Below are 25,575 nucleotides of genomic sequence, written 5' to 3'. Positions count from 1 at the left end.
TGTGGCAGTGTTGAGTAGCTGATGTGAGGTGTGTGTGTGTGGCAGTGTTGAGTAGCTGATGTGGTGTGTGTGTGTGTGTGTGTGTGTGTGTGTGTGTTGAGGTTCAGTGACCGTTCTTTCTGAGTGCTCTGATACTTCATACTGTGTGTGGATTTCCCCTGTTTGGCAACCAGAATGGGCCGCAATATGAATGATTCTACTTGCTAACCCTGAATCCACTACCCCTGGTTGTAAACCTGCCCAGGATTTACACATCCAAATGTTAGCAGCTAGCAACTTCAGTGTTTTGGCTCCAAGTTTGGATTGTGAAGTGCAGGATGGCTTGTTTTTCAATATTCGTTTGTGTCTCCCTCTCTGTCTCCGCCCCTCTCTCTTTGGCCCCGCCCCTTGGTATCTGGCCCCGCCCCACTTGATCTGTCTCCGCCCCTCTCTTCACTATTGCAGGCGTTTGCTCAGAATGTTCTCTCGAAGGCTGATGTCATTCAGGCCACTGGAGATGCCGTGTGTATCTTTAAAGAGCTGCAGTGTCTTACTCCCAGGGGCAGGTGTGGCACACACACACACACACACATACACGTACACACGCACACGCACACACACATGCGCACACGTACACACACACACATGCTCACACACACACACACATGCACACACACATGCGCACACACACACACGCACACACACATGCGCACATGTACACACACACACGCGCACACACACACGCACACACACACACACACACACGCACACACACATGCGCACACACACATGCGCACACGTACACACACACACATGCTCACACACACACACACACACGCACACACACACACGCACGCACACACACACACACACACACTCTGTTGGCACTCCCTCTCAATCTGTCTAAACTCTACTGTCTTCTATACATTCATCCCCCACACACAGTGTTTTGTTTCTCTGTCTCACCCGCACACACACCCACACACACACACACACACACACACCCACACACCCACACACACACACACACACTAACTCTCTCCTCCCCACAGGTATGATATCCGTATCTACCCTTCGTTCCTGCACCTGCACGGAAAGACGTTTGATTATAAGATCCCGTACACCACCGTGCTCCGCCTCTTCCTGCTGCCTCACAAGGAGCAGATGTTCTTTGTGGTAAGTGTGTGTGGGTGTGGGTGACTGTGGGTGTGGGTGACTGTGTGGGTGACTGTGTGTGTGACTGTGTGTGTGGGTGTGGGTGACTGTGTGTGTGGGGTGACTGTGTGTGTGTGGGTGACTGTGTGTGTGTGGGTGACTGTGTGTGTGTGTGTGACTGTGTGTGTGGGTGACTGTGTGTGTGGGTGACTGTGTGTGTCTGTGTGTGTGTGTGTGTGTGTGGGTGACTGTGTGTGTGTGTGTGGGTGACTGTGTGTGTGTGTGGGTGACTGTGTGTGTGTGTGTGGGTGACTGTGTGTGTGTGTGGGTGACTGTGTGTGTGTGGGTGACTGTGTGTGTGTGTGTGTGTGTGTGTGTGTGCCCCTGTGGTGTTGGCTAGCAGACAGATTAGCCTTTTAATCTCTGCTGTTTACAAATAAATCAGAGGGCGGCCGTGTCGAATTTAGACATTTTTGTCTAAATCACTCTAAATGATGTTAGTCACTGAAGATCTTTTGTCTTCCAAGTGTGAGTTCATTTCCTAGAACACATGTCTTGATGTCTCCAAATCTGTGTGTCCTCCTCCCCTTCGCTCCCCCTTCTCTCTCACTCTCGTTCATTCCTTCTCTCTCGCTCTCGTTCATTCCTCCCCTTCTCTCCCCCTGCTCTCTCGTTCATTCCTCCCCTTCTCTCTCGCTCTCGTTCATTCCTTTCTTCCCCTCTCAGATCAGTCTGGACCCCCCCATCAAGCAGGGGCAGACCCGCTACCACTTCCTCATCCTCCTGTTCTCCAAAGAAGAGGACATCAGCCTGGAGCTGAACATGAGCGAGTGAGTGTCCGTCCCTCAGCCCTCCGCCCTCTCAGCAGACACATAGCGAGGCTGTGACTGTGTTAATACCCCACCCACTAGGGCTGTGACTGTGTTAATACCCCACCCACTAGGGCTGTGACTGTGTTAATACCCCACCCACTAGGGGTGTGACCGTGTTAATACCCCACCCACTAGGGGTGTGACCGTGTTAATACCCCACCCACTAGGGCTGTGACTGTGTTAATACCCCACCCACTAGGGCTGTGACCGTGTTAATACCCCACCCACTAGGGGTGTGACCGTGTTAATACCCCACCCACTAGGGGTGGGGGAAAAAAATTGATTCTTCGATTTCTCTCGATTCTCTCTACAACGATTCTGTTTCGATTCAGAAAAGTTCATAATCGATTTTTAAAAAAAAAAATCATTATTTTTTTTTTTAGTTATTTTTTTTTACACATCCATTTTGTGTTGAAATGCAAGCTGCATCGATTATTGCATTGTTCATTGAAAGTCATAATTGTGACAAGGAAAAGCTTTTTCTCTAATAAAAAATAGAGAAGGTAATTCATCTGTTGATTTTCTTTAATTATCAAACACAAAGTAGGAAGTGATTTGAGACTCTGAGTAGCAAACTCAAATGTTTTAAAAATCGACATGCATCGATAATCGTTTTATCGGTTTAGAATCGATAATCGCTTTAGAATTGACCTCTGAATCGGCATCGAATCGTGAGGTGCCAAGAGGTTCCCTACCACCCACCCACCCGTCTCTGTGTCTGTGTGTGTGTCTGTGCATCTACAGGGAGGAGGTGGAGAAGCGTTTCGAGACGAAGCTCACTAAGCACGTGTCTGTGTGTGTGTGTGTGTGTGTGTGTGTGTGTGTGTGTGTGTGTGTGTGTGTGTGTGTGTGTGTGTGTGTGTGTGTGTGTGTGTGTGTGTGTGTGTGTGTGTGTGTGTGTGTGTGTGTGTGTTCCTCTACAGGGAGGAGGTGGAGAAGCGATTCGAGACGAAGCTCACTAAGCACATGTCGGGGTCCCTGTATGAGGTGGTCAGCAGAGTCATGAAGGCTCTGGTCAACAGGAAGATCACCGTGCCTGGAAACTTCCAAGGGTGAGCACACACACACACACACACACACACACACACACACACACACACACACGGGGAACAGTTTTTTCACTCTGGACACGAAAATTCCCCTTTTCCCCTCTCTGTTTGTTGTCTTTTGTCTGTGTCTATCAATCTCTGTGTTGTCTCCTCTCCCCCCTCCGCAGCCACAGTGGGTCCCAGTGCATCACGTGCTCCTACAAGGCCAGCTCGGGTCTGCTCTACCCCCTGGAGCGCGGCTTCATCTACGTGCACAAGCCGCCCGTGCACCTGCGCTTCGAGGAGATCTCCTGCGTCAACTTCGCCCGCGGCACCACCACCACGCGCTCCTTCGACTTCGAGATCGAAACCAAGCAGGGCACCCAGTACACCTTCAGCAGCATAGAGAGGCAAGTGTGTGTGTGTGTGTGTGTGTGTGTGTGTGTGTGTGTGTGTGTGTGTGTGTGTGTGTGTGTGTGTGTGCAGCATAGAGAGGCAAGTGTGTGTGTGTGTGTGTGTGTGTGTGTGTGTGCAGCATAGAGAGGCAAGTCCCCCGCCGCCGCGCCTCGCCACTCAGCCATCATAAGAAACAGAACAGAGCTGAGGAGAAAAATGTCTGTGTGTGTATTAGGGATGCAACTGTACATGGTATTATGTCCAACTGTTAGGTATGTCCCCTACGGTTCAATATGCACACGTGAACCGCAATATGCCATCATTTTATGTCCAAAACGTGCTTATTGCGCTGCAGCCTGCACTGGTGTTGTCCAATCAGATCCTCCTCTAGGGCCTGTCAGCGCTCTGTATGCACATGCGGGGGGGGGGGGGGGCGGGGCTAGAAGGTCTCAGGTCTACCTTGACAATGGTAAACGCTAGCTAGACAGAGAACACATACACACACAGAGAAGAACATTTAGACAGGCACCGCCATCCTTCCAATCCGCTGTGTGGGAACATTTTGGATTCAGCATCCAATCCAGTGACGAGGGTAGGAAGACTGTAAACAAACACAGTACGGTCCTCAGACATTGCTTTGGTGCTGTTGGCTACTCGAGTGGAAACACTTCTAACATGATGTGTCATTTACGTCACCATCACTTGGCCGTATCCCAGGTGGAGCATGGAGAGTCCGCTCGTTAGCCAGAAACACAACAATCTCTCACAGTTGCCTTCCAACAACAATTTGTGGCAAAAAAAAAAAAAAAACCTAAAACAAAGAAACTAGAATGGCAGTCAGGAAGCGCAGACCTCCGCCAAGGCCAGTTGCTGCATCTCGCCAAGTGAGCAAAAATGGAACTCAATCCGTGGAGCCGCTCCGTGAGTCAGCGGCTCCAAGCCAATGGGTTATTCCTTGGCCCCGGCTACACCTCTCCACCAGGAGCCGCTGTTTCTGGATCCACAGTGTTTCTTGCGTAATCCTGTTTGCAGACAGACAAACTGCACCGAAAACATAACCTCCTTGGCAGACATAATTATGAAGACAGTGGGAGTATTTATAGCCAAAGATCTGCAGGCCTGTTCGGTGGTTCCACTGTCCTGTTATGCATGTACACACGTAGAGTAGAGTAGAGTAGAGTAGAGTAGAGTAGAGTAGAGTAGAGTAGAGTAGAGTAGAGTAGAGTAGAGTAGAGTAGAGTAGAGTAGAGTAGAGTAGAGTAGAGTATGTACACACCTCGTGTAGTGTAATGTAGAGCAAGTTTTGAAGGTTTCAGTAGAGTGGAATGAGTATTGTTGTCTGTATGTCCTTGTAAGATACAGGCATATGTACAGACACTGAAGGTCCTGTCCGTGTTCTGAGTAACCGTTGTTTTGTCTGTTTCTCTGTTTGCATGAACTGACATTTCACTATCAGAGAGGAGTACGGCAAGCTGTTTGACTTTGTCAACGCCAAGAAGCTCAACATCAAGAATCGCGGCTTTAAAGAGGTAATGAATCAGCCCGACATCCTCATGAAGAGTTTTTCACTTGCTCATCTTGTCACATCTGTTACCCAGACCACTGTTGCCATGACGTCGCTGTTGCCCCTTACTGACGGCTTATTCTTTTGTCCCTCCCCCTGGGTTTGTGTCTGAAGACGAAGGTTGGTATGAACGTGCCTCAGTTTGGGATTTGGTTGTGGTGCTTTTATGTGTGTGTGTGTGTGTGTGTGTGTGTGTGGAGGGCTTTTGTGAAGAGGCTCCTGGTGTATTTTGCCCGTCTTCTCTTCTGCGGCCTAAAGCCTGATTTATGCTTCCATCAGAACATGCATCAGGTGTGTTCTGGGTGTGTGAAGGGCCCCTCCGCACCAGTTGAGTGTGAGAGGATGGACAACACTGACCTGACCCAAACCACCACAGTGCCGGCTCTTAGCGTAATGAGGCGTGAGGTGGCTGGGAGTTTGACAGAGCTGCTCTTGAGCGGCGCAGAGAACGGCAGTCAGTAAAAGATTCCGATTTCCCCCTTTACACAAGTTTGCCGCCTCATCAGATATAACCAGACGGCACCATGTTGACCAGATCGCACCCTCAGATAAGATTCCTCACTGCAGGTTTGGAATGGGTGCAGCTCTGAACTTCAACTAATAATTACAGATACTGTATGCATAATTGGAGCTCATTCAAGCACTTGAATTATCCTCAAACCAGAACAGCCGGTTCAAATGTGCAAAAAAACAAACTAATTATAGCAAAGTATAGCAATGGTTATGTTTAGTTTGTTACCATGCCTACACATTTAACTTTTCGGTAAGCAATAAATACTGCACTATGTAACGCAGTTGATAAAGAAGACATTGAAAGACAGGCATCAAAGGGGTTGTCTCAAAATGTGTCCAATGCTATTCATTGTTTGACACAACTGCTCTTCCATACTTTTAGAGTAGACCTGTTTTTGAATCATTCTCTCCACCGAACCCCACGCCCCGCACCTCCCAGGGAGACCGTTTGTCTGCACACCTGTCCTGGCAGGTTCTGATGGAGCATGAACCAGGCTTTTCTCTACCTACGCAGTGACTTGAGTTTGCTTGGGTTTGATGTTGGAAAGTAAAGATGCTTCTAGACTTACCGTGATGATAGGCAGACTAGAACAGACCTTTAGAAGCATTTTATTTTTCAATGAGACGAATTTCTTTGCACTACTCCTTTTCAGGTGTATTTCTTCTGTTCTTCCAGTCAGGCCACACACACACACACACACACACACACACACACACACACACACACACACACATACATTTAAGCTTTGTAAGCAAACACTGATTTGTGTGAAGTTAACTTCACTCATATTTCATGGCAAAGGAGTTTGGGGGGGTGTGTGTGTGTGTGTTTGTGTCTGTCTTACGGACGCTTGGGTGCAAAGTGATTGGGTTTCAGCCATAGCTAAATCAACTGCTATGCTTCGTACACACACACACACACACACACACACACACACACACACACACACACTTGTAGCCATTCCCATTTGTGGTTTGGTGTTCATAGTGGGGAATGAATGCATAAGGATCAAACCACAGCACGATTAATTTGATTGCAGTCCTTAACACCGTCCAAGTCAACCAAAACCAATAGAGAAAAGTGTGTGTGTGTGTGTGTGTGTGTGTGATTGTTTGTGTCGGTTTGTCTTTGTAATTCATTTGGATGCATTTTATGCATTAAGGTAGGTAAACATTCATATTTTGTTTGAATATTTTTGTAGCGTTGATGTATTTAGTGTGATACAGAAAGCTTCTTTGAAGGAGTGTCTGTTTCCTGGGGTCTACTTGGACGAGTACATTTTTGATGTTCACAATTTCTGGTGGTAGATTAGGATTTTTTTTTTGTAAGAGTAAAGAATGGTGAGTTTTTGAAATGCTAGGTGTTGGATAGTGATACACGTCTTGATGTTAGACCATAGGCCTCCTACTGCCTCGGGTTCCAGTGCATTTGTGCTTACCTCTGTGCGTGGTGGTAGAGGGCAGGTGCTACCAATGTCTGTAGAGTTCAATAGACTGGTGTTGGTGCTACCCAAGTGTGTGTGTGTAGAGTTCAATAGACTGGTATTGATGCTACCCAGTGTCTGTAAAGTTCAATAGACTGGTATTGGTGCTGTCTGTAGAGTTCAATAGACTGGTGTTGGTGCTGTCTGTAGAGTTCAATAGACTGGTGTTGGTGCTACCCAAGAGTCTGTAGAGTTCAATAGACTGGTAGTTCATTGTAGTCCTCTGTGTTCTGTGTTGGGTTTGCTGACTGGGTAGACTTGAGTTCCTTTCGATCGCCACAAGGCAGCAGAACTCCCTTGCAGCTATTGTCTTGTATGCAGCAGAGCCTTTCCTGTGTCTGGTGCTTTGGGATGGTCCAGGCTCTGTTGGGCCGCTGGTTTGGTTTTTAGTTGACACACACACACACACACACACACACACACACACACACAGGCAGCAGAGTTCTGTGGGTGTAGTGGTCTTCAGACTAATGAGTGCATCTGTGCTTAATCCTTTTTGTCTCAAGGGCATGAAAGGAAAGGATGATATGAGCGACTCGGACGAGGACCAGCACGACGCCTACCTGGAGAGGATGAAGGAGGAAGGCAAGATCCGGGAGGAAGGCGGCAGCGACGAATCAGAGGGTGACAGTGGTAAGAGGCAGAGGAATCCACCAATCATAATCTTGAGACCTTGTGGAAATGTAAGCAGACAAAAGTGTCTCTGGTGTCATGACGACCCCCACGCCCCCTTGTGATTGACATCTGCATTCCTGCTCCGTAGACGAGTCCTTCAACCCTGGTGAGGAACTTGACGACGTTGCTGAAGAGTAAGTGTGGCCGTTCCAAGCTCTCTGTGTGTAGCACAATGATATCAAGCTCTTGTCAACATGTAATATCTCTGTGACCACACACACATAGCCATATACTCACACACTCAACATAGGCACAGGGATAGTTATATAGCCACATACTCACACATATAGGCTAAGGCTAGGCTAGTTATATAGCCACATACTCACACACAGGCTAGGCTAAGGCTAGTTATATAGCCATATACTCACACACTCAACATAGGCTAGGCTAGGCTAGTTATATAGCCACATACTCACACACTCAACATAGGCTAGGCTAGTTATATAGCCACATACTCACACACTCAACATAGGCTAGGCTAGTTATATAGCCATATAGTCACACATTCAACATAGGCACTGGACTAAGGCTAGTTATATAGCCACATACTCACACACTCAACATAGGCTAGGCTAGTTATATAGCCATATACTCACACACTCAACATAGGCTAGGCTAGTTATATAGCCACATACTCACACACTCAACATAGGCTAGGCTAGTTATATAGCCATATACTCACACACTCAACATAGGCTAGGCTAGTTATATAGCCATATACTCACACACTCAACATAGGCTAGTTATATAGCCATATACTCACACACTCAACATAGGCTAGGCTAGTTATATAGCCACACACTCAACATAGGCTAGGCTAGTTATATAGCCATATACTCACACACTCAACATAGGCACTGGGCTAAGGCTAGTTAGCATCTGACATCTTCTGTCAGTTATGGTCGATAAAGCTAAAGAGAAGATCTCCCTTCTCCTTCCTTTGCTTACTATGACTTCCTCCACTCCCCTTGACCTGTGACCCCATCTCTCCCCTTGACCTGTGACCCCATCTCTCCCTTTAACCCCGTTTCTCCCCTTGACCTGTAACCCCATCTCTCCCCTTGACCTGTGACCCCATCTCTCCCTTTGACCTGTGACCCCATCTCTCCCCTTGACCTGTGACCCCATCTCTCCCCTTGACCTTTAACCCCATCTCTCCCCTTGACCTGTGACCCCATCTCTCCCTTTAACCCCATCTCGGCCCTTGACCTGTAACCCCATCTCTCCCCTTGACCTGTGACCCCATCTGTGCCCTGCAGATTCGACTCCAATGCCTCCGGCAGCGACAGCGAGGACGAGAGTGGAGGCGGCAGCGACGAGGAGGCCAAGCCCAAGAAGTCCAAACCCAAGAAGGAGCCGGCCAAGAAGGCCAGGGCCCCCAGAGAGAAGAAGGAGAGGAAGCCACGCAGAGAGGTGAGCGAGGGATGAGACGAAAAGGAGGAGGGGAGAGGAAGGGATGATAGACTGAGACAAAAAGGAGGAGAGGAGAGCGAGGGATGAGACGAAAAGGAGGAGGGGAGAGGAAGGGATGATAGACTGAGACAAAAAGGAGGAGAGGAGAGTGAGGGATGAGAAGAAAAGGAGGAGAGGTGAGTGAGGGATGAGAAGAAAAGGAGAGGAGAGCAAGGGATGAGAAGAAAAGGAGGAGAGGAAAGGTGAGCGAGGGATTATAGACTGATAAGAAAAGGAGGACAGGAGGAGAGGAGAGTGAGAGACTGAGACGAAAAGGAGGAGAGGAGAGCAAGGGATGAGAATAAAAGGAGGAGAGGAGAGCAAGGGATGATAGACTGAGACGAAAAGGAGGAGAGGAGAGCAAGGGATGATAGACTGAGACAAAACGGAGGAGAGGAGAGCAAGGGATGATAGACTGAGACGAAAAGGAGGAGAGGAGAGCAAGAGAGTGAGAGAGAAAAGAGGAACTGAATCTAGCCCAAACTCTCTCTGGTTTCCATTTGCTCTCCTCTAAATGGATCCTGGTCTCTTGGCACACGCGGCGTGGCGGAGCAGAGTGGAGCGGCTGCATTCCTCCTCCTGGCCGCCTCGGCGCACCGCGCAGCAGGAGCCATTGGCCTGTCACTCCCCATTAGCACTGCGCTACACAGCGCTACACAGAGCAACAGCATGGGAGCCTGTGCCACAACACATTGCAGTAAACGTAAAGTCACTGTTGATAACCATCTCCTCCCCCTCCCCCCTCCTCCTTCCATCATCTGCAGAAGAAAGTCAAGGACGCTGGCGCCCCCAAGAGGCCAATGAGTGCCTACATGCTGTGGCTGAACGCCAGCCGTGAGCGAATCAAGTCCGAGTTCCCCGGCATCTCCGTCACGGAGATCTCCAAGAAGGCCGGCGAGATGTGGAAACAGCTGGGCAAGGACAAGAAAGAGGTGAGTTGGGTGAGGCCTAGGGTTGCCTTGACGACGGCCAGAAGGTACACGCTGCATTCTGTAGCATTCTGCACCTTGTTACCCTGTCCCATGTGCTCATTTAAACTCAATACGCCTCTGAAGAGGCTGTCTATATTTCTGTCTGTCTTATCCCTCGGGATTAATAAAGTATCCATCCATCTATCTATCTATCTATCTATCTATCTATCTATCATCTTATTTCCTCTCCTCTGTTAACCTTTGCTGCCATCCCTCTCTCTCTCTCTCTCTCGCTCTGTCTCTCTGTCCCTAAGGAATGGGATAAGAAGGCGGAGGAAGCCAAGCGGAACTATGAGAAAGTCATGAAGGAATACAGGGAGAGTGGCGGTGGTGCCGCTGCCGCAAGCAGCGCTGGAGCTTCCTCTTCAAAAAAGTGAGATTTCTACTGTTGAGTGTTTCCTAGGCAACGTGCCACACACGTTCATCCTCTCACTCTGTGTCGCGTGACGTGACGTTCATCCTCTCACTCTGTGTCGCGTGACGTGACGTTCTTGTCTGTGGTTGCCTCACGCAGAGAGCCCAAGAAGAAGTCGCCGGCCAAAGCGAACGACAAGAAGAAGCCGGTGGAGAAGGAGCGGGGGGGCGGCGGAGGCAACGACAGCTTCAAGAGCCGCGAGTTCATCTCCAGCGAAGACAGCTCCGACAACGACGACTCGGACGGCGGCAAGAAGAAGAAGAAGAAGAACCGCAAACGGAGGGTAAGGTTCCTGGAACATCCTGTCCAGACCACATGATCTGATGTAACATCCTGTCCAGACCACATGATCTGATGTAACATCCTGTCCAGACCACAATTCTGACCACATGGCTCAGGCCCACATTAACATTGATCAGTGAAAATGTGTCTTAGGGTTTGGATGAAGAGCAGATGTGAAAGCTCTGTGTTCCGTAGCACTACTTTTATCATTTAATTATTTGGATATTGGTCTTCCAGCACTAGCTACGACTGGAAAGTGGAACTTAGAAGTGTTTTGAAGGCAATAAAAGCTGTATTGATTAGGTTTGTAGGACGGCTCTGAAAGTTCCGATTATTTATCACTGTGTCTTAAGAGACGCGTGACTCAGATGTGGAGGATTTCCCGCCTCTGCAATCAGCGTTTTTTTTTTCTTTTCTTCTTAATTCAGTTATAGGAAAGTAGGGCAGCCACTGATCAAGACAGTCTGTCCTGCTGGCTGGGCTGTTGTCACAGGGAATTTATATGAAGTATAAAAAATATATAGATTATAAAAGTAAATGATTAGATTAGAGCAACGTTAATATTTTAACTCTTTAAAACTCTATTTCCTGCTGTCATTCACATGCCTTTCCCCCCCATTCTCAGCATTCTGATGAGGAAGAGGAAGAGATCGCCAGCACACCACCGAGTTCTGCGGAATCTGGTTCTGACTGATGTCGGCGCACACACACACACACACACACGTATCTGTATGTGCTGGCGCACTGAGTTAGACGGACCAACCCTGGCATTTGTTCTGGCCCACCTGTGGACATTTCCCTGCACACTAGTCGTTTAGCCGTACCACATTCCATGCTTCCCAGGCCTGCCCGAGCACATTCCAGCGCACTCTGATTTATAGAGACAAGTTACCGAGGTGTATGCTAAGTGTCAAGGTGTGCTACATGTCCCATAGCTCTCTCAGGTATTTTCTTTTTTTCAAGATGGGGAATGGTGTAGCAGAGCAGCAAAGCACTCTGGAATATGTAGTTTTCTTACATATTGGTACTTTTTTTTTTTTTTTTTTCTTTTTTTTTTTTTTTTGGTCACTATCTGAAACCTGAAGCTAAAACGAGGGCTTGTGAAAATGACGCAGTTTTATTCTTCTTCTGTATTGCTTGAATGAATAAATGTTTTGTAATAAAATTGCTGTGTGAGGTTCAATATCAGGTTAATCGTGGGTGTGTGTGTGGGTGTGTGTGTGTGGGTGTGTGTGTGTGTGTGGTGAGCCTGCTGCCTCTTGTAGTGTTTAGAAACTCCCTGAATCGGCAAATGGAGGGAGAGCCAGAGGGGGCTTGTTGTGGTTTCGGAGTGGCTGAGAGCTGGAGAGAGGGTGGTTTTATAGAGCCAAAGCCGCATATGGAGGGGGGAGGGGGAGGGGGGGGGGGGGGCAGAGCCCCACACAAATGGATTAGGTCTGCCCAGTCCCTAAGGAGCACAGACACAATATGTAATGGAGGCACTACATCACACACTGAGGACCCCACTACATCACACACTGAAGGGACTGCACTACAACACACTGGGGACCCCACTACATCACACACTGGGGACCCCACTACATCACACACTGAGGACCCCATTACATCACACACTGAAGGGACTGCACTACATCACACTGGGGACCGCACTTAAGCACGCACGAGGATAACCGCAACATACCATGCCCATCCAAACACGCTTTGTGATTTTGCACATGCCGATTCTAGCTGTTTCGCTTCTGTCCTGTAACCCAAAGATGATGATATGCCTTCAGCCAGTTTTTAGAGTCAGGCGCCAGTCTTTATGCTTTACTAAACTCGTCAAACGCAACAATATAAAAATGAGGGTCATTAGGTTAATGGAGTAATGTAGTGTGGTTTTTAATACACTGAAGAGAAATGGTTTTTCAAAATAAATGAGTCCAGTAATGTCCCTCCCTGATTGGCTGCCCGTCCCCCATCCAGGGTTTGGACAGGAAGTGCTCTGTTCCCCAGCCCTGACATAAAGATGACACAAAATAGGATTGTGAGAAGAGACGTATGCAAAGGTTTCTGTTTTTTGTGACTTTCTGTGTCATGATTCACAACCTGCTGTATGAGTCAACAGACTGAATGGTCACATCTGAAGTGGTGGACATTTTTGATTCACTCTAACACCATTTGCTTAATAGTTGTCATCGAAGGATTGTTCTGTACATTGTTAGGAAATGTGCAACAGATTAGAAAAACCATTATGTGGTTTTGTGTTGTTGTGATCGGATTGTTTTTTGGGGGTAGGGATGTGTGTGTGTGTGTGTGCATTCGCAGCATGCTTTGGTTCTTTTGCACTCTAACAATAAGCAATGATAATCGCATCAGTGATGTAAAACATTACTAGTTGTGTTTTCCTCATTCAGACCATTTCCTTTACTGCTCTCTGTCTCCCTAGTGTTGCATTTCATGACAATTATATTATGAGGACAGAAATGTGACGTGCTCATGCTACAACCACACTAATGACACACACACACTCACACAGTTGTGCCCATGCTACAACCACACTAATGACACACACACACACACACAGTTGTGCCCATGCTACAACCACGCTAATGACACACACACACTCACACAGTTGTGCCCATGCTACAACCACACTAATGACACACACACACACAGTTGTGCACATGCTACAACCACACTAATGACACACACACAGACACACACACACACACACACACACACACACACACACACAGTTGTGCACATGCTACAACCACACTAATGACACACACACACTCACACAGTTGTGCACATGCTACAACCACACTAATGACACACACACACACACACACACACACAGACGTGCACATGCTACAACTACCAGCAGTTTCAATGAGTCTGGTGTGAGGGCCACTCCTGGACCTTGCTTGTTATAAGAGCAGTGTGTTAGTCATCAGAACTCACTGAATTCATTTGTGTCCATTTTTTTGTGAAAGATCTTTAGGTTGGAGAATTTGGCCTGGAATGATATGCACAAGTTGCTGAGTTGAGTTTGCAGACTGATTGTGTAGAATGAGTTCAGTTTGCAGACTGATTGTGTAGATTACATTACAGCCTCATAATGGACCCACTTTAAAAATGAGGCAATGACAATTCCCACATGACACCTCCCCCTACCCAGCACACACACACACAGACACACACACGCACGCACGCACACTCACACACACACGCAGACACACACACACACACACACACACACACACACACTCAGACACACACACACACACACACTCAGACAACAGCAGATACATGCTGCTACAGATACTGATACTTATGGCAACTTGACTCAGTTTGCTTAATTATGACTTCACTGGAGTGGCTGCCTGCTGCCTGCTGCCCAAGAGGTTTGATAGATAGAAAAAGATAGATATTTATGGAAGTGATAGATAGATAGATAAATAAATAAAGATAGATATTTATGGAAGTGTGGAAGTGTAAATTCCTTGAGGCTCCTTGTTGATCTCTTTAGCTAATTGCTACATCAATAAAAAAAATTATAATTTAACTTTAATCAAAGACGATTATCTTCAATTAGAAGTGTCTATAAGTAGAAGGGGTAAAAACCCTGGTAACCTGAGAGAGAAAGATGAAAGCAATCTGGCATGACTGTGGTCGAGGGAGGAGGGAGAAGAGGGAGAAGAGGGAGGGACATCTCTCTCTTTAAGTGCTTGTCATTTGGGTGGTTTCCTCATTAACCACTGTGGGGATCATCAGAGGACAGGCCACCAACATCCTCATCTGTCTACAGCGCTACAACAACCTACCTGAGTCTCTCTCACCACCGTAAACTCATTCTGTGGCAGTCTACAGCGCTACAACAACCAACCTGAGAGTCTCTCACCACCGTAAACTCATTCTGTAGCAGTCTACAGCGCTACAACAACCAACCTGAGAGTCTCTCACCACCACAGTAAACTCATTCTGTGCCGTAAAAAAGCAGGAAGAATGTTGGGCTTCATCACGGACTTCTTCACCTATGAGACGACCAAGTCCGTGGTGGTGAAGAGTTGGCTGGTCGGCTCCATCAACCGCTTCGTGCAGCTCCTCATCATCATCTACTTTGTCGGGTCAGTACTCAACAACCTCCTCAACCTTTTAACTCGCTTCTCTGCTCAATATGGCTCTCATGTTCAGCGTATATGATCATGAAGGTGTGGCATAGTTGTGTACATTATTCTAACTGAATGTATGAGTGTAGTCTAAAGTCTAAATACATGAACTCAAAAAGATGGTACGTGACCCACTTCATCTAGCCAAACATGGTGGCATTTAAATGGCAATCTTTTAAGACTCAATATTTGTTTATTATTATGTATGTATGTCGGTGAGGTGTATAAGTGTGTATGTGTATAAGCTACTGGATGACCTAAATTTCCCTCGGGATTAATAAAGTATCCATCTATCTATCTATCTATCTATCTATCTATCAATTAATCAATACTGCAGTTCAAGTTATTTTGGTGAATATTATCATGTCACATTCAGCAATGATTCGTATTTGTTTGGACTCGGGGCTAGTCTAAGGAGGTTGGGCACAACAGTGGAGACAGAGAACAGGAGCGAGTCCAGTGGGTCGTAGGCGTACAGTGGTACTGATGAGAGGAGGACATCTTGTTTATGAATATTGTATTGATGTTTTTAAGTGGCATCAGGAAATTCAATTTGAAGCCTCATTTTCTGTCTAGGAGCCCGATTGGTAACGATGACAAGTAATGCTTCTCGGTATTATAAAGTTACAAAGTTCAGGAAGTCATCGTTGTATCAGAATGGTAATAGTATTATTTGTCTATTCGTTTGTAAGAAGTGCGTTTGTAAGAACTAGTTTCTTCCCAGTTAAAGATTAAGTTGATAAAAAAATGGAACAAGTTGAAATAAAAACACAGACAAAACTGAATGAATGTGAGCCATTTTAAAATCTAACTTAACTGGTGGAAGAGATGGAACATCTATTGACGTCTTAAGATCGTCCTTTTCCCTAATAGTAAGCCTACTATGGCTTAGTGAAGGACTTCTTGGTGGTTGATGTTCGGGCCATTATGCTCTTGAGGGTTCCTGCTCTCTTGCCGTTATAAAAGGGTCTGAGGGCTCTGCGCTGTACATCAGAGGCATACGGTTCCCATGGGAACAGAGGAAACACAATCAATAGAGCACTGAAACAGAAATGGACAGAACTGGAAATATCTTTGTTTTAGGCAAGCATTGACAGTTACAGCTGACACACACTTATATTGGATAACTTCCCAGACAGACGTATGAGTATACGAAAATAAAATAAAATAAAATAATAGACCAGTACAAGAGACAAATATGATCACAGGACAGAAAATGACTAAGAGACAGTAGGACAGCTAAACAAGGCCAGGGCAGAATGACACAAAGTACAACAGCACAGCAAGAATTCTCTTCCCCGTCATAATTGCTCATTTGACCACCCTGAGGTGTACTACAGAGTAAAGATACTCTTGCCACTCATGTTGGAGCCCGTGTACAGTGATGGTGATCCGGCTTTTCCACAGTAGTTTACAGTAAAGAAAAAAACAGCCTTAGAAGTTGATGATTGAACACAATGAGTGTATGAGGAGGATGTCCCAGCCACCATGGCTTCTGCTATAGAATGAGGCGTTCTGCTATAGAATGCTATAGAATGAGGTGTTCTATAGATTGAGGTGTTCTGCTATAGAATGTTCTGCTATAGAATGAGGTGTTCTATAGATTGAGATGTTCTGCTATAGAATGAGGTGTTCTGTGTTCTGCTATAGAATGTTCTGCTATAGAATGATGTGTTCTGCTATAGAATGAGGTGTTCTGCTATAGAATGTTCTGCTATAGAATGAGGTGTTCTTCTATAGAATGTTCTGCTATAGATTGAGGTGTTCTGTGTTCTGCTATAGAATGAGGTGTTCTGCTATAGAATGTTCTGCTATAGATTGAGGTGTTCTGTGTTCTGCTATAGAATGAGGCGTTCTGCTATAAAATGTTCTGCTATAGAATGAGGCATTCTGCTATAGAATGAGGTGTTCTGTGTTCTGCTATAGAATGTTCTGCTATAGAATGAGGTGTTCTGTGTTCTGCTATAGAATGAGGTGTTCTGTGTTCTGCTATAGAACGAGGTGTTCTGCTATAGAATGTTCTGCTATAGAATGCGGTGTTCTGCTATAGAATGTTCTGCTATAGAATGAGGTGTTCTGCTATAGAATGTTCTGCTATAGAATGCGGTGTTCTGCTATAGAATGTTCTGCTATAGAATGAGGTATTCTGCTATAGAATGAGGTGTTTTGGTTTATTTTCCCCCTTTACTCCGCTGAACTCTTTTATGAATTGGCTTTAGGTGAGCAGAATAATGTTTTTAATTAATAATGCATTTATAATGTAGGGCCAAGATCTTTTTCCATTGTTGCTTCCACCATACAGTGGGTGCTGATCTTGTTTTAATGGCAGATGTTTAAAAATAATTTCTTTTATAGAATTACAATTTTTTTAATGTATTTATTTATAGTTGTTTGTCAATGCTGGTGGGTCAGTATTTCAAATGACATAATTTCCTTCCAATTTCACACGTGTTTTGATTTGCTGCTTCCCAGAAATGGATGCTTTTCAGAGGCATTCTTTGTTTGATAAGAATCGATTTTTTAACTGCAAATCTGTCTTCATTATCTGTCACCAAATGTCATCACTGATCGCACAAGTGCAAATGGAGATTAACATGAATTTGTGCTCGCAGTTTAGACACAGCCTGGATTTGACTGTTCAGTTCATGATACAGCTTTAAAACTACATTACAGCAGTTCTGAATGTTTGTTAGTTCTGGTCTGATCTGGTCTGGTCTGGTCTGATCTGGTCTGGTCTGGTCTGGTCTGATCTGGTCTGGTCTGGTCTGGTCTGGTGTGGTCTGGCCACACTTATGGTTATTTTCCTTCTATTTCCTGCCCTAACTGCTTCGACTACAGCTTGTCATACTCAGGACAGGACATTTTCCACCACTTGTGAAAATAGAAAAAATAGTGTAGTAGGCTCACTAAATAGTGTGAAGTTAGAGCTGTTCATATCACCTTTTGTTTTCCACAAAATCAGCTGAACCTAAAGACTCTTATTCTATAACACTATCACACATACACTGTGATGGTCTACATGACATTCAGGACACATATAATGCAACTATAGCTGCCAATAAATGTGTCTTGAAATGCTTATTACAAAGAGCCAAATGTTTTTTTTCCCAACATGAATTGGTTGTATTGTTTGTAGAACATGAAACATTGACAGATCAGTATTTGTATTGGTCCTATATGTGTGAGAGCCATCTTTCCTCTGAATAAAACAACATGATGATTTTATGTTATTATGTTGAAAGTAAAATTGAATAACTTAAAACTAGGTACACTGTAGTAAACTATAAACAGAAAAAACAGCAGTGATCATATATGGAAAATGACTATGTTTTATCTGTGTGTGTGTGTGTGTGTGTGTGTGTGTGTGTGTGTGTGTGTGTGTGTGTGTGTGTGTGTGTGTGTGTGTGTGTGTGTGTGTGTGTGTGTGTGTGTGTGTGTGTGTGTGTGTGTGTGTGTGTGTGTGTGTGTGTGTGTGTGTGCGCGCGTGTGCGTGTGTGTGTGTGTGTGCGTGTGCGTGTGTGTGTGTGTGGCTCAGTTGGGTGTTTCTGCATGAAAGGTCCTATCAAACTAAAAGCACCGGGATAGAGTCAGCAGTCATGACCAAAGTCAAGGGCTTCGGTCGCTATAACAACCAGGTCATGGACGTGGCCGACTATGTGGTTCCTCAACAGGTGGGTCTGATTTCTGGCGACCTTCTGCCATTTCTGCTTCAGTTGATATGCTGTATATAATCGTATCACTCAGACTGTTGAACATTCTTCCTACTTAAAACTTCACACATGAGGCCAAATGTACAGACGATTTGTCATGTGTTTAGGTCTGCACAATACATTGAGATTTTTTGGCACTTGGAAAGTATTAATATTATATTAGTTATTATATTAATATTAGTATTGAACACCCACTCTAACAAATGGGCCTAAATTAAAGTTCCAAACTTAAACAGATGTATTGCCAAATGTCTGTAGTACTCTTTGACATTTGGCAATTCAATTATAATTAGTAGCACTAATCATTTCTGGTCTCAAATATCTGTGGTGTATTTAATATTTTTGAAAAAACTGGACCCTTAACTGACTATGGATTTTACACTCAAGTATTAGCCTAATAGAAACAGTAATATTAATATATTCATAAATGTATGAATTGGTGTATTTGAAACCTCAGTGGTTGACAAACATCAGACACTGCCCTTGTGCCATATAAAAGGAATTATGTCGAGGCACACCATATTTTCTTATCTCTTATTTAGTTCCACTGTTTGATAATCATCATTGTTTATTCAGGGAGAAATTGACTGAGCACAGGGCTCTTTTGCAGCAATGCCCTGATTGAGGCTACATAGTACAGAAGAACAATAAATAAACAAACCATAACAAAACAAAACAGACAAAATAAATTTAAAAAACACATTAAACAACTCAGAAATTAAGTATAAAAAATAAATAAATAAAATAACATAAAGTAAAAAAATTAAATCAGAGAATCATTTAAAACAACAGCATTGAGGCACATCCTTATTATCTAAAAGGCTCTTAAATTGGTTGACAGACAAATACTTGGTCAATTTCAACTCCTCTTGAATAGTGTTCCATTTATGGGAAGCAAAGAACTTAAAAGCTATTTTACCTATATTAGTTTTTGTAAGGGGGATTTCAAGGGAGATGAGGCTCTGTGACCGTGTATTATGACAAATGGATTTTAATTTTAAAAGTGACATGAGATAATTAGGCAGTTTTCCCACTAAGGCTTTATAAATCCCATCTCCTAGATTGTCTTTCTGCCGTAATGCTACCCTCAAGATATATAATAATGATGGTCCAATGTCCACTCCATCTCTGTGTACAGTGGATACAATTAAGCGATAACCGTTAATTCAAAATTCTTATCATTCCAAAAGACGTTGACAATGGAACTATTTTTTTGTTGTGGAGAAACAATGGCGAAATAAACATTTTTTAATCAATAACTTAGTGTTAAAATGTTAATTGGTTGCCTCCGGCCTCGTGGCTACGGCCGAACACCACCCGTGGGAATATCCCTTACCTACCCCACTCGCACGAGTACTATATTGCTTAAATGTCCACTCCATCTCTGTGTACAGTGGACGAAACCACTGCCATTTCTGTGCTTCTTCCTCAGGGTACCTCAGTATTCTGCATCATTACCAGATTGATCGTGACAATAAACCAAACACAAGGAGTTTGTCCACAGGTGAGTACAACTGTTAAAATGCACTGTGATCCTCTCCCGAGTCTGTCATGAGCAGTATGCATAGGCTACTGAAAAACTAGATATATTACTGAGGGAAACTCATTTTGTTCAAATGACACTATCCCTTCGTCACAGTATGGCAGGAGGTACGTGTGCACCCAGAATTCTGACTGTGACAAACACCTGGGATCAAACCTGGCCAATGGTGAGCCCTCTTTCTGTCATTCCTGATTCTTACATTCTTCCTGTAATCTCGTAATCAACTAAATAATTATATATCAATTAAAATTAAACTGAAATGTTTAATAATTTTTTCCCCAGGTATTTTTACTGGAAACTGTTTGACAGGCTATTGTGAGATTGAAGGCTGGTGCCCTACAGAAAATGACACGGTCCAGACGTGAGTTTATATATTTTTATATATGTAGACACATATCGTTACCAGTATACACACACAGACACACACACACACAGACACACACACACACAGACACACACACACACACACACACACACACATCACACACACACACACACACACACTCACTCACACACACACACACACACACACACACACACACACACACACACACACACACACATACATACACACATGTGATTCTGATTCTGATTCTGATAACACCACACAAACATATTTCTTCCAAACGGTTTTACTTATCACCCAATTCTATTTAATTCAATTTTATTTATATAGCACCAAAACAATAAAATTGTCTCAAGACGCTTTACAGAGCCTGAACCCCCCTGTAGCACCATGGTGACGGGGGCAAGGAGGAGGTGGGGGGGGGGGGGGGGGAGAACCAGGGGGGGCGTTGTGCATCTGTTTGGAGCTGGCCTGGTAGAAAGGCAGAGATAATGCATAAACAGGGTAAGTAGAGGGCAAGTAGATATTAGATAAAGGGTAAGTAGAGCAATGAAACAGGAAACTATGTGCATGGTGGCAATTAGACAGAGACAGAGACAGTAGATGTATCATGAGTGGGGTAGAATGAATGCATGAGAGTGGGGTGGGGATGGGAAGTTGTAGGCAGAGGGTTGTAGGTCAAAGAATCTTTGCTTTGCCATATCCAGTCCTCAAGTCCACAGTGAGATGGTGTACTGAGATACAGCATCAAGTCCACAGTGAGATGGTGTACTGAGCTACAGCATCAAGTCCACAGTGAGATGGTGTACTGAGATACAGCATCAAGTCCACAGTGAGATGGTGTACTGAGATACAGCATCAAGTCCACAGTGAGATGGTGTACTGAGATACAGCATCAAGTCCACAGTGAGATGGTGTACTGAGATACAGCATCAAGTCCACAGTGAGATGGTGTACTGAGATACAGCATCAAGTCCACAGTGAGATGGTGTACTGAGATACAGCATCAAGTCCACAGTGAGATGGTGTACTGAGATACAGCATCAAGTCCACAGTGAGATGGTGTACTGAGATACAGCATCAAGTCCACAGTGAGATGGTGTACTGAGATACAGCATCTGTCCCACGTTGGTTGTGCTGGGGTTATTCTGACACAGAGGGCTGGTTCGCGTCTTCATTGATTTGACAGGGAACAAACATACACTGATGTACTTGTCAGAAGCCTCTGATGATTTTGAGAGAGTGTCATGCATATTTATGCGCAGATCCCCATGATCAGATCAGATCTCTATGCTCAACCATCAGTTGGTGTCACTGGAGAACTCAAAGTTTTCAGACCTCCATCTCTCTTTTCAGACCTCCATCTCTCTTTTCATCCCTCCATCTCTCTTTTCATCCCTCCATCTCTCTTTTCATCCCTCTATCTCTCTTTCCATACCTCCATCTTGTTCTTTATCTCTCCTCCATCTCTCTTTTCATCCCTCCATCTCTCTTTCTTGACCTCCATCTCTCTTTCTTGTCTTTCTACAGGGAGTACATGGAGGAGGTGGAGAACTTCACCATTTTCATAAAGAATAGTGTTCGCTTTGCCCACTTTGATATCACCAGGTATTTAAACAACCACACACACACACACACACACACACACACACACTGATAAATATGGCATTATATAGAAATGACCTGTACATTTCCGCTGCCCCCCACAGTAAATGACTTTGTACCTTTCTTTTCCTTCAGGGGGAACTTCCCAGCTGATATTGACATCAAGTGTATTTATCATCCTGTTGACCACCCTTACTGTCCAGTCTTCAGGGTGAGAGACATCCTTACACATGCAAACGAGAGCTTTAGCACCATTGCTCGACAGGTATATTCATATGTTCATATCTTATACAATTACATATAGCCTTATTTAAACGTTATCTAAGCTTCTCCTGTCTTCTTCTTCTCCTCCTCCTTACAAACATGTAAACATTTCTTTTATCCAAAACGTATATTAAAATTAGAAATGTAAGACAATTAAGAAAAATACAGAGCATTTATATGACATCGTTTAAACTCATGGAGAAATGTTACCTGGTGTTGTGGAGAAGTACAGAGAGCTCGGCAAGCCTCACTGTGAATTTCCAGTAGAACGCCGCATCTGTAGGCTACTCAGTTATTGTGCTTTAGTGGCATTTTGGGAAAAAAAAACTTCTGTTTTCTTTTCTTTTCTCTCTCATCGTTCTTGAGGGCGGGCAAATTGGTATTCATATCCGCTGGATGTGTGACTTCGACCAGGCTCTGGATCGCTGTAAGCCTTCCTACTCCTTCACGAGACTGGACGACGTGTTTGAGAATAACACTATTTCCAAAGGTTACAACTTCAGGTGCTGACCACATTGTGAATAAATATACAAGCACACACACACACACACACACACACACACACACACACACACACACACACACACCACGAACATGAGTAAATATATATGTATATTTAATTATTTAAATATATAGTCCAGTCCTCTTTCTCTGCTTGAGTTTGTGTTTATTCTTCAGGTTTGCAAAATACTACAAGACGCCAGACGAAGAGGACTATCGCACGCTCCACAAGGCCTTTGGCATCCATTTTGATGTCATGGTTTCTGGCCATGTAAGTGCAATGAACAGACTACTACACACACACACACACACACACACACACACACACACACACACACACACAGACGCACGCACGCACCCACGCACGCACGCACGCACGCACGCACGCACGCACGCACGCACGCACGCACGCACGCGCACACACACACACACACACACACACACACACACACACACACACACACACACACACACATAGACACACACACACACACACACACACACACACACACTGGCCATGTAAGTGCAATGAACAGACTACTGAACACTGAACACTGGAAGAGCCTCTGTGTCTTCTGAACAGGAAGGCCACCTCTAAACCTGGTCTGTGTAGTGTCCCTCTAGAATGGGGAGGCCATTTCTAAACCTGGTCTGTGTAGTGTCCCTCTAGACCTGGTCTGTGTAGTGTCCCCCTAAACCTGGTCTGTGCAGTGTCCCCCTAGACCTGGTCTGTGTAGTGTCCCTCTAGACCTGGTCTGTGACCTCTAACACCTAGACCTGGTCTGTGTAGTGTCCCCCTAAACCTGGTCTGTGCAGTGTCCCCCTAGACCTGGTCTGTGACCTCTAACACCTAGACCTGGTCTGTGTTGTGTCCCCCTAAACCTGGTCTGTGCAGTGTCCCCCTAAACCTGGTCTGTGTAGTGTCCCTCTAGACCTGGTCTGGTCTGTGTAGTGTCCCTCTAGACCTGGTCTCTGTGTAGTGTCCCCCTAGACCTGGTCTGTGACCTCTAACACCTAGACCTGGTCTGTGTAGTGTCCCTCTAGAATGGGGAGGCCATCTCCTCTAAACCTGGTCTGTGTAGTGTCCCTCTAGACCTGGTCTGGTCTGTGTAGTGTCCTTCTAGACCAGTGGTTCTCAAACTAGGGGTCGGGACCCCAAGTGGGGTCGCCAAACATTTTTGGGGGGTCGCGATATGATCTTGCTGCCCTGTGCATCAACATATTAGGCTTTGACATGCTGTATAGTCTATCAGAAATGGTGTTTTCTACATCAGGGTGGATAATGGAAAACTAATATTGTCTCAGCAAGCAGTCTCAAATTTAGACCTATAATATCCTGTCAAAATGTGTGGGGGGTCGCGAGACTTGGCAAATGGATTTTATGGGGTCCCCGGACAAAACGTTTGAGAACCACTGTTCTAGACAACACAGTTACATGTGAATTCAGGGGGTTGACATACATACATTTCTAACCCATGTTCTTCTGCTGGCAGGCTGGAAAGTTTGATGTAATCCCAACACTTATTAACATCGTGGCAGCTTGCACCTCAGTGGGACTGGTAAGCAATAGACCTTTTTAAGCAATACATAATGACTCACAGTCCACATATTTTCTAATATATATATAATATCTATTTATTTTATATATTATAAACTGTAGTTATTTCATGTTTTTAATGGGACTGCCTCTGCTCCTGTTCTCTTACTCTACCTATAGGCAACTGTCCTCTGTGATATCATTCTTCTGAACTTTTTAAGAGGGGCAGATCAGTACAAGGCAAAGAAGTTTGAGGAGGTGGGTCTGACTAAATGTGTGAAGTGTGCCGTATAAACCATGTGGCCTAAAGTAACATATGACCTAATATTTCTTTCTGTGTCTCAGGTCTCTGAGGTTGACATTCATGCGGAGAGCCGAAGTCAAAGTCTTCTAACTCTCAAGAATGAGGGAAAGATCTCTGAAGATTCTGAAACCGTTGCTAACGGTCAGCAGCTTTGAGTGACACGCCACTGAAACACCTCGACCTATGACCCCGACCTATGACCTCGACCTGTGACCTCGACCTATGACCTTGACATAGCCTTTTCTCCCACACTGTCTTTCTCTTTGTCAGAAAGAAACAAATAACCTGCATGCCTCTCCCTTTATGGCAAGGTATATTTATATATACTATTTAATGTCAAAATCAACACAAAGCCTTTTCTGTTCTGTTCATCTATGTCTTCTTTAAACATATCAGCAATCCTTTTTTGACACACTGATCAGCCACCACTGAAGATGCTAAATATCTTGCTTAAAGATTTAGCTCAATCTTTACGATACATGTACAATCTATTGTGAGATGTTTATCCTACCAATTCAGGACAGTTTACAGGGTATATCAAAAGATATTTAAAGCACACACATACATACCGATTCTCTTTTCCTAACTAACAGCTTTTAGCTCTAAGTTTTAAGACACATTAAACATTGAGCTAACCAAATGTATTGCAGAGCTATCACCTCGTAGCGAGAGCAATGTGTGCTTTGATCATCCTCAACCTAAACCCGTGTGACTGTCATTTCCTTTGGCATATGAACAGAAGATAAAGGATTAACAACATTGCCTACATGCATTGGTTTGATATATTCACCTGTATACAGTCATTTTTAGAAGCTATACATAAAC

General features: G+C 44.7%; 2 protein-coding genes across 2 annotated transcripts in view; both read left to right on the top strand.

The window, feature by feature from the left end:
- Positions 1–11,951, top strand: part of LOC105906003 (FACT complex subunit SSRP1-like) — a 17,161-nt gene extending 5,210 nt beyond the window's left edge. Inside the window, exons 5-17 of the mRNA XM_031587513.2 lie at positions 445–545; positions 1,032–1,155; positions 1,861–1,964; positions 2,930–3,058; positions 3,223–3,444; positions 4,887–4,959; positions 7,498–7,624; positions 7,755–7,800; positions 8,926–9,079; positions 9,883–10,050; positions 10,344–10,462; positions 10,604–10,787; positions 11,412–11,951. Of these exons, the coding sequence (XP_031443373.1) occupies positions 445–545; positions 1,032–1,155; positions 1,861–1,964; positions 2,930–3,058; positions 3,223–3,444; positions 4,887–4,959; positions 7,498–7,624; positions 7,755–7,800; positions 8,926–9,079; positions 9,883–10,050; positions 10,344–10,462; positions 10,604–10,787; positions 11,412–11,480 (1,620 nt within the window). The 3' untranslated portion in view covers positions 11,481–11,951. The remainder of the gene's footprint in view (positions 1–444; positions 546–1,031; positions 1,156–1,860; positions 1,965–2,929; positions 3,059–3,222; positions 3,445–4,886; positions 4,960–7,497; positions 7,625–7,754; positions 7,801–8,925; positions 9,080–9,882; positions 10,051–10,343; positions 10,463–10,603; positions 10,788–11,411) is intronic.
- Positions 11,952–14,132: 2,181 nt separating this feature from the next.
- Positions 14,133–25,160, top strand: LOC116217986 (P2X purinoceptor 3-like). The gene is made up of 13 exons (XM_031558014.2): positions 14,133–14,175; positions 14,697–14,898; positions 18,476–18,611; positions 20,083–20,154; positions 20,290–20,359; positions 20,476–20,554; positions 22,070–22,147; positions 22,280–22,409; positions 22,775–22,911; positions 23,087–23,180; positions 24,403–24,468; positions 24,627–24,704; positions 24,792–25,160. The coding sequence occupies exons 1-13, from the start codon at positions 14,133–14,135 to the stop codon at positions 24,903–24,905; spliced, it is 1,299 nt and encodes a 432-aa protein (XP_031413874.2). The 3' UTR covers positions 24,906–25,160.
- Positions 25,161–25,575: the final 415 nt, after the last annotated feature.

The sequence above is a fragment of the Clupea harengus genome, chromosome 20 (assembly GCF_900700415.2).
Source record: "Clupea harengus chromosome 20, Ch_v2.0.2, whole genome shotgun sequence".
In the NCBI taxonomy this organism is placed as follows: domain Eukaryota; kingdom Metazoa; phylum Chordata; class Actinopteri; order Clupeiformes; family Clupeidae; genus Clupea; species Clupea harengus.
This window is presented reverse-complemented; position numbering and strand designations above follow the sequence as displayed.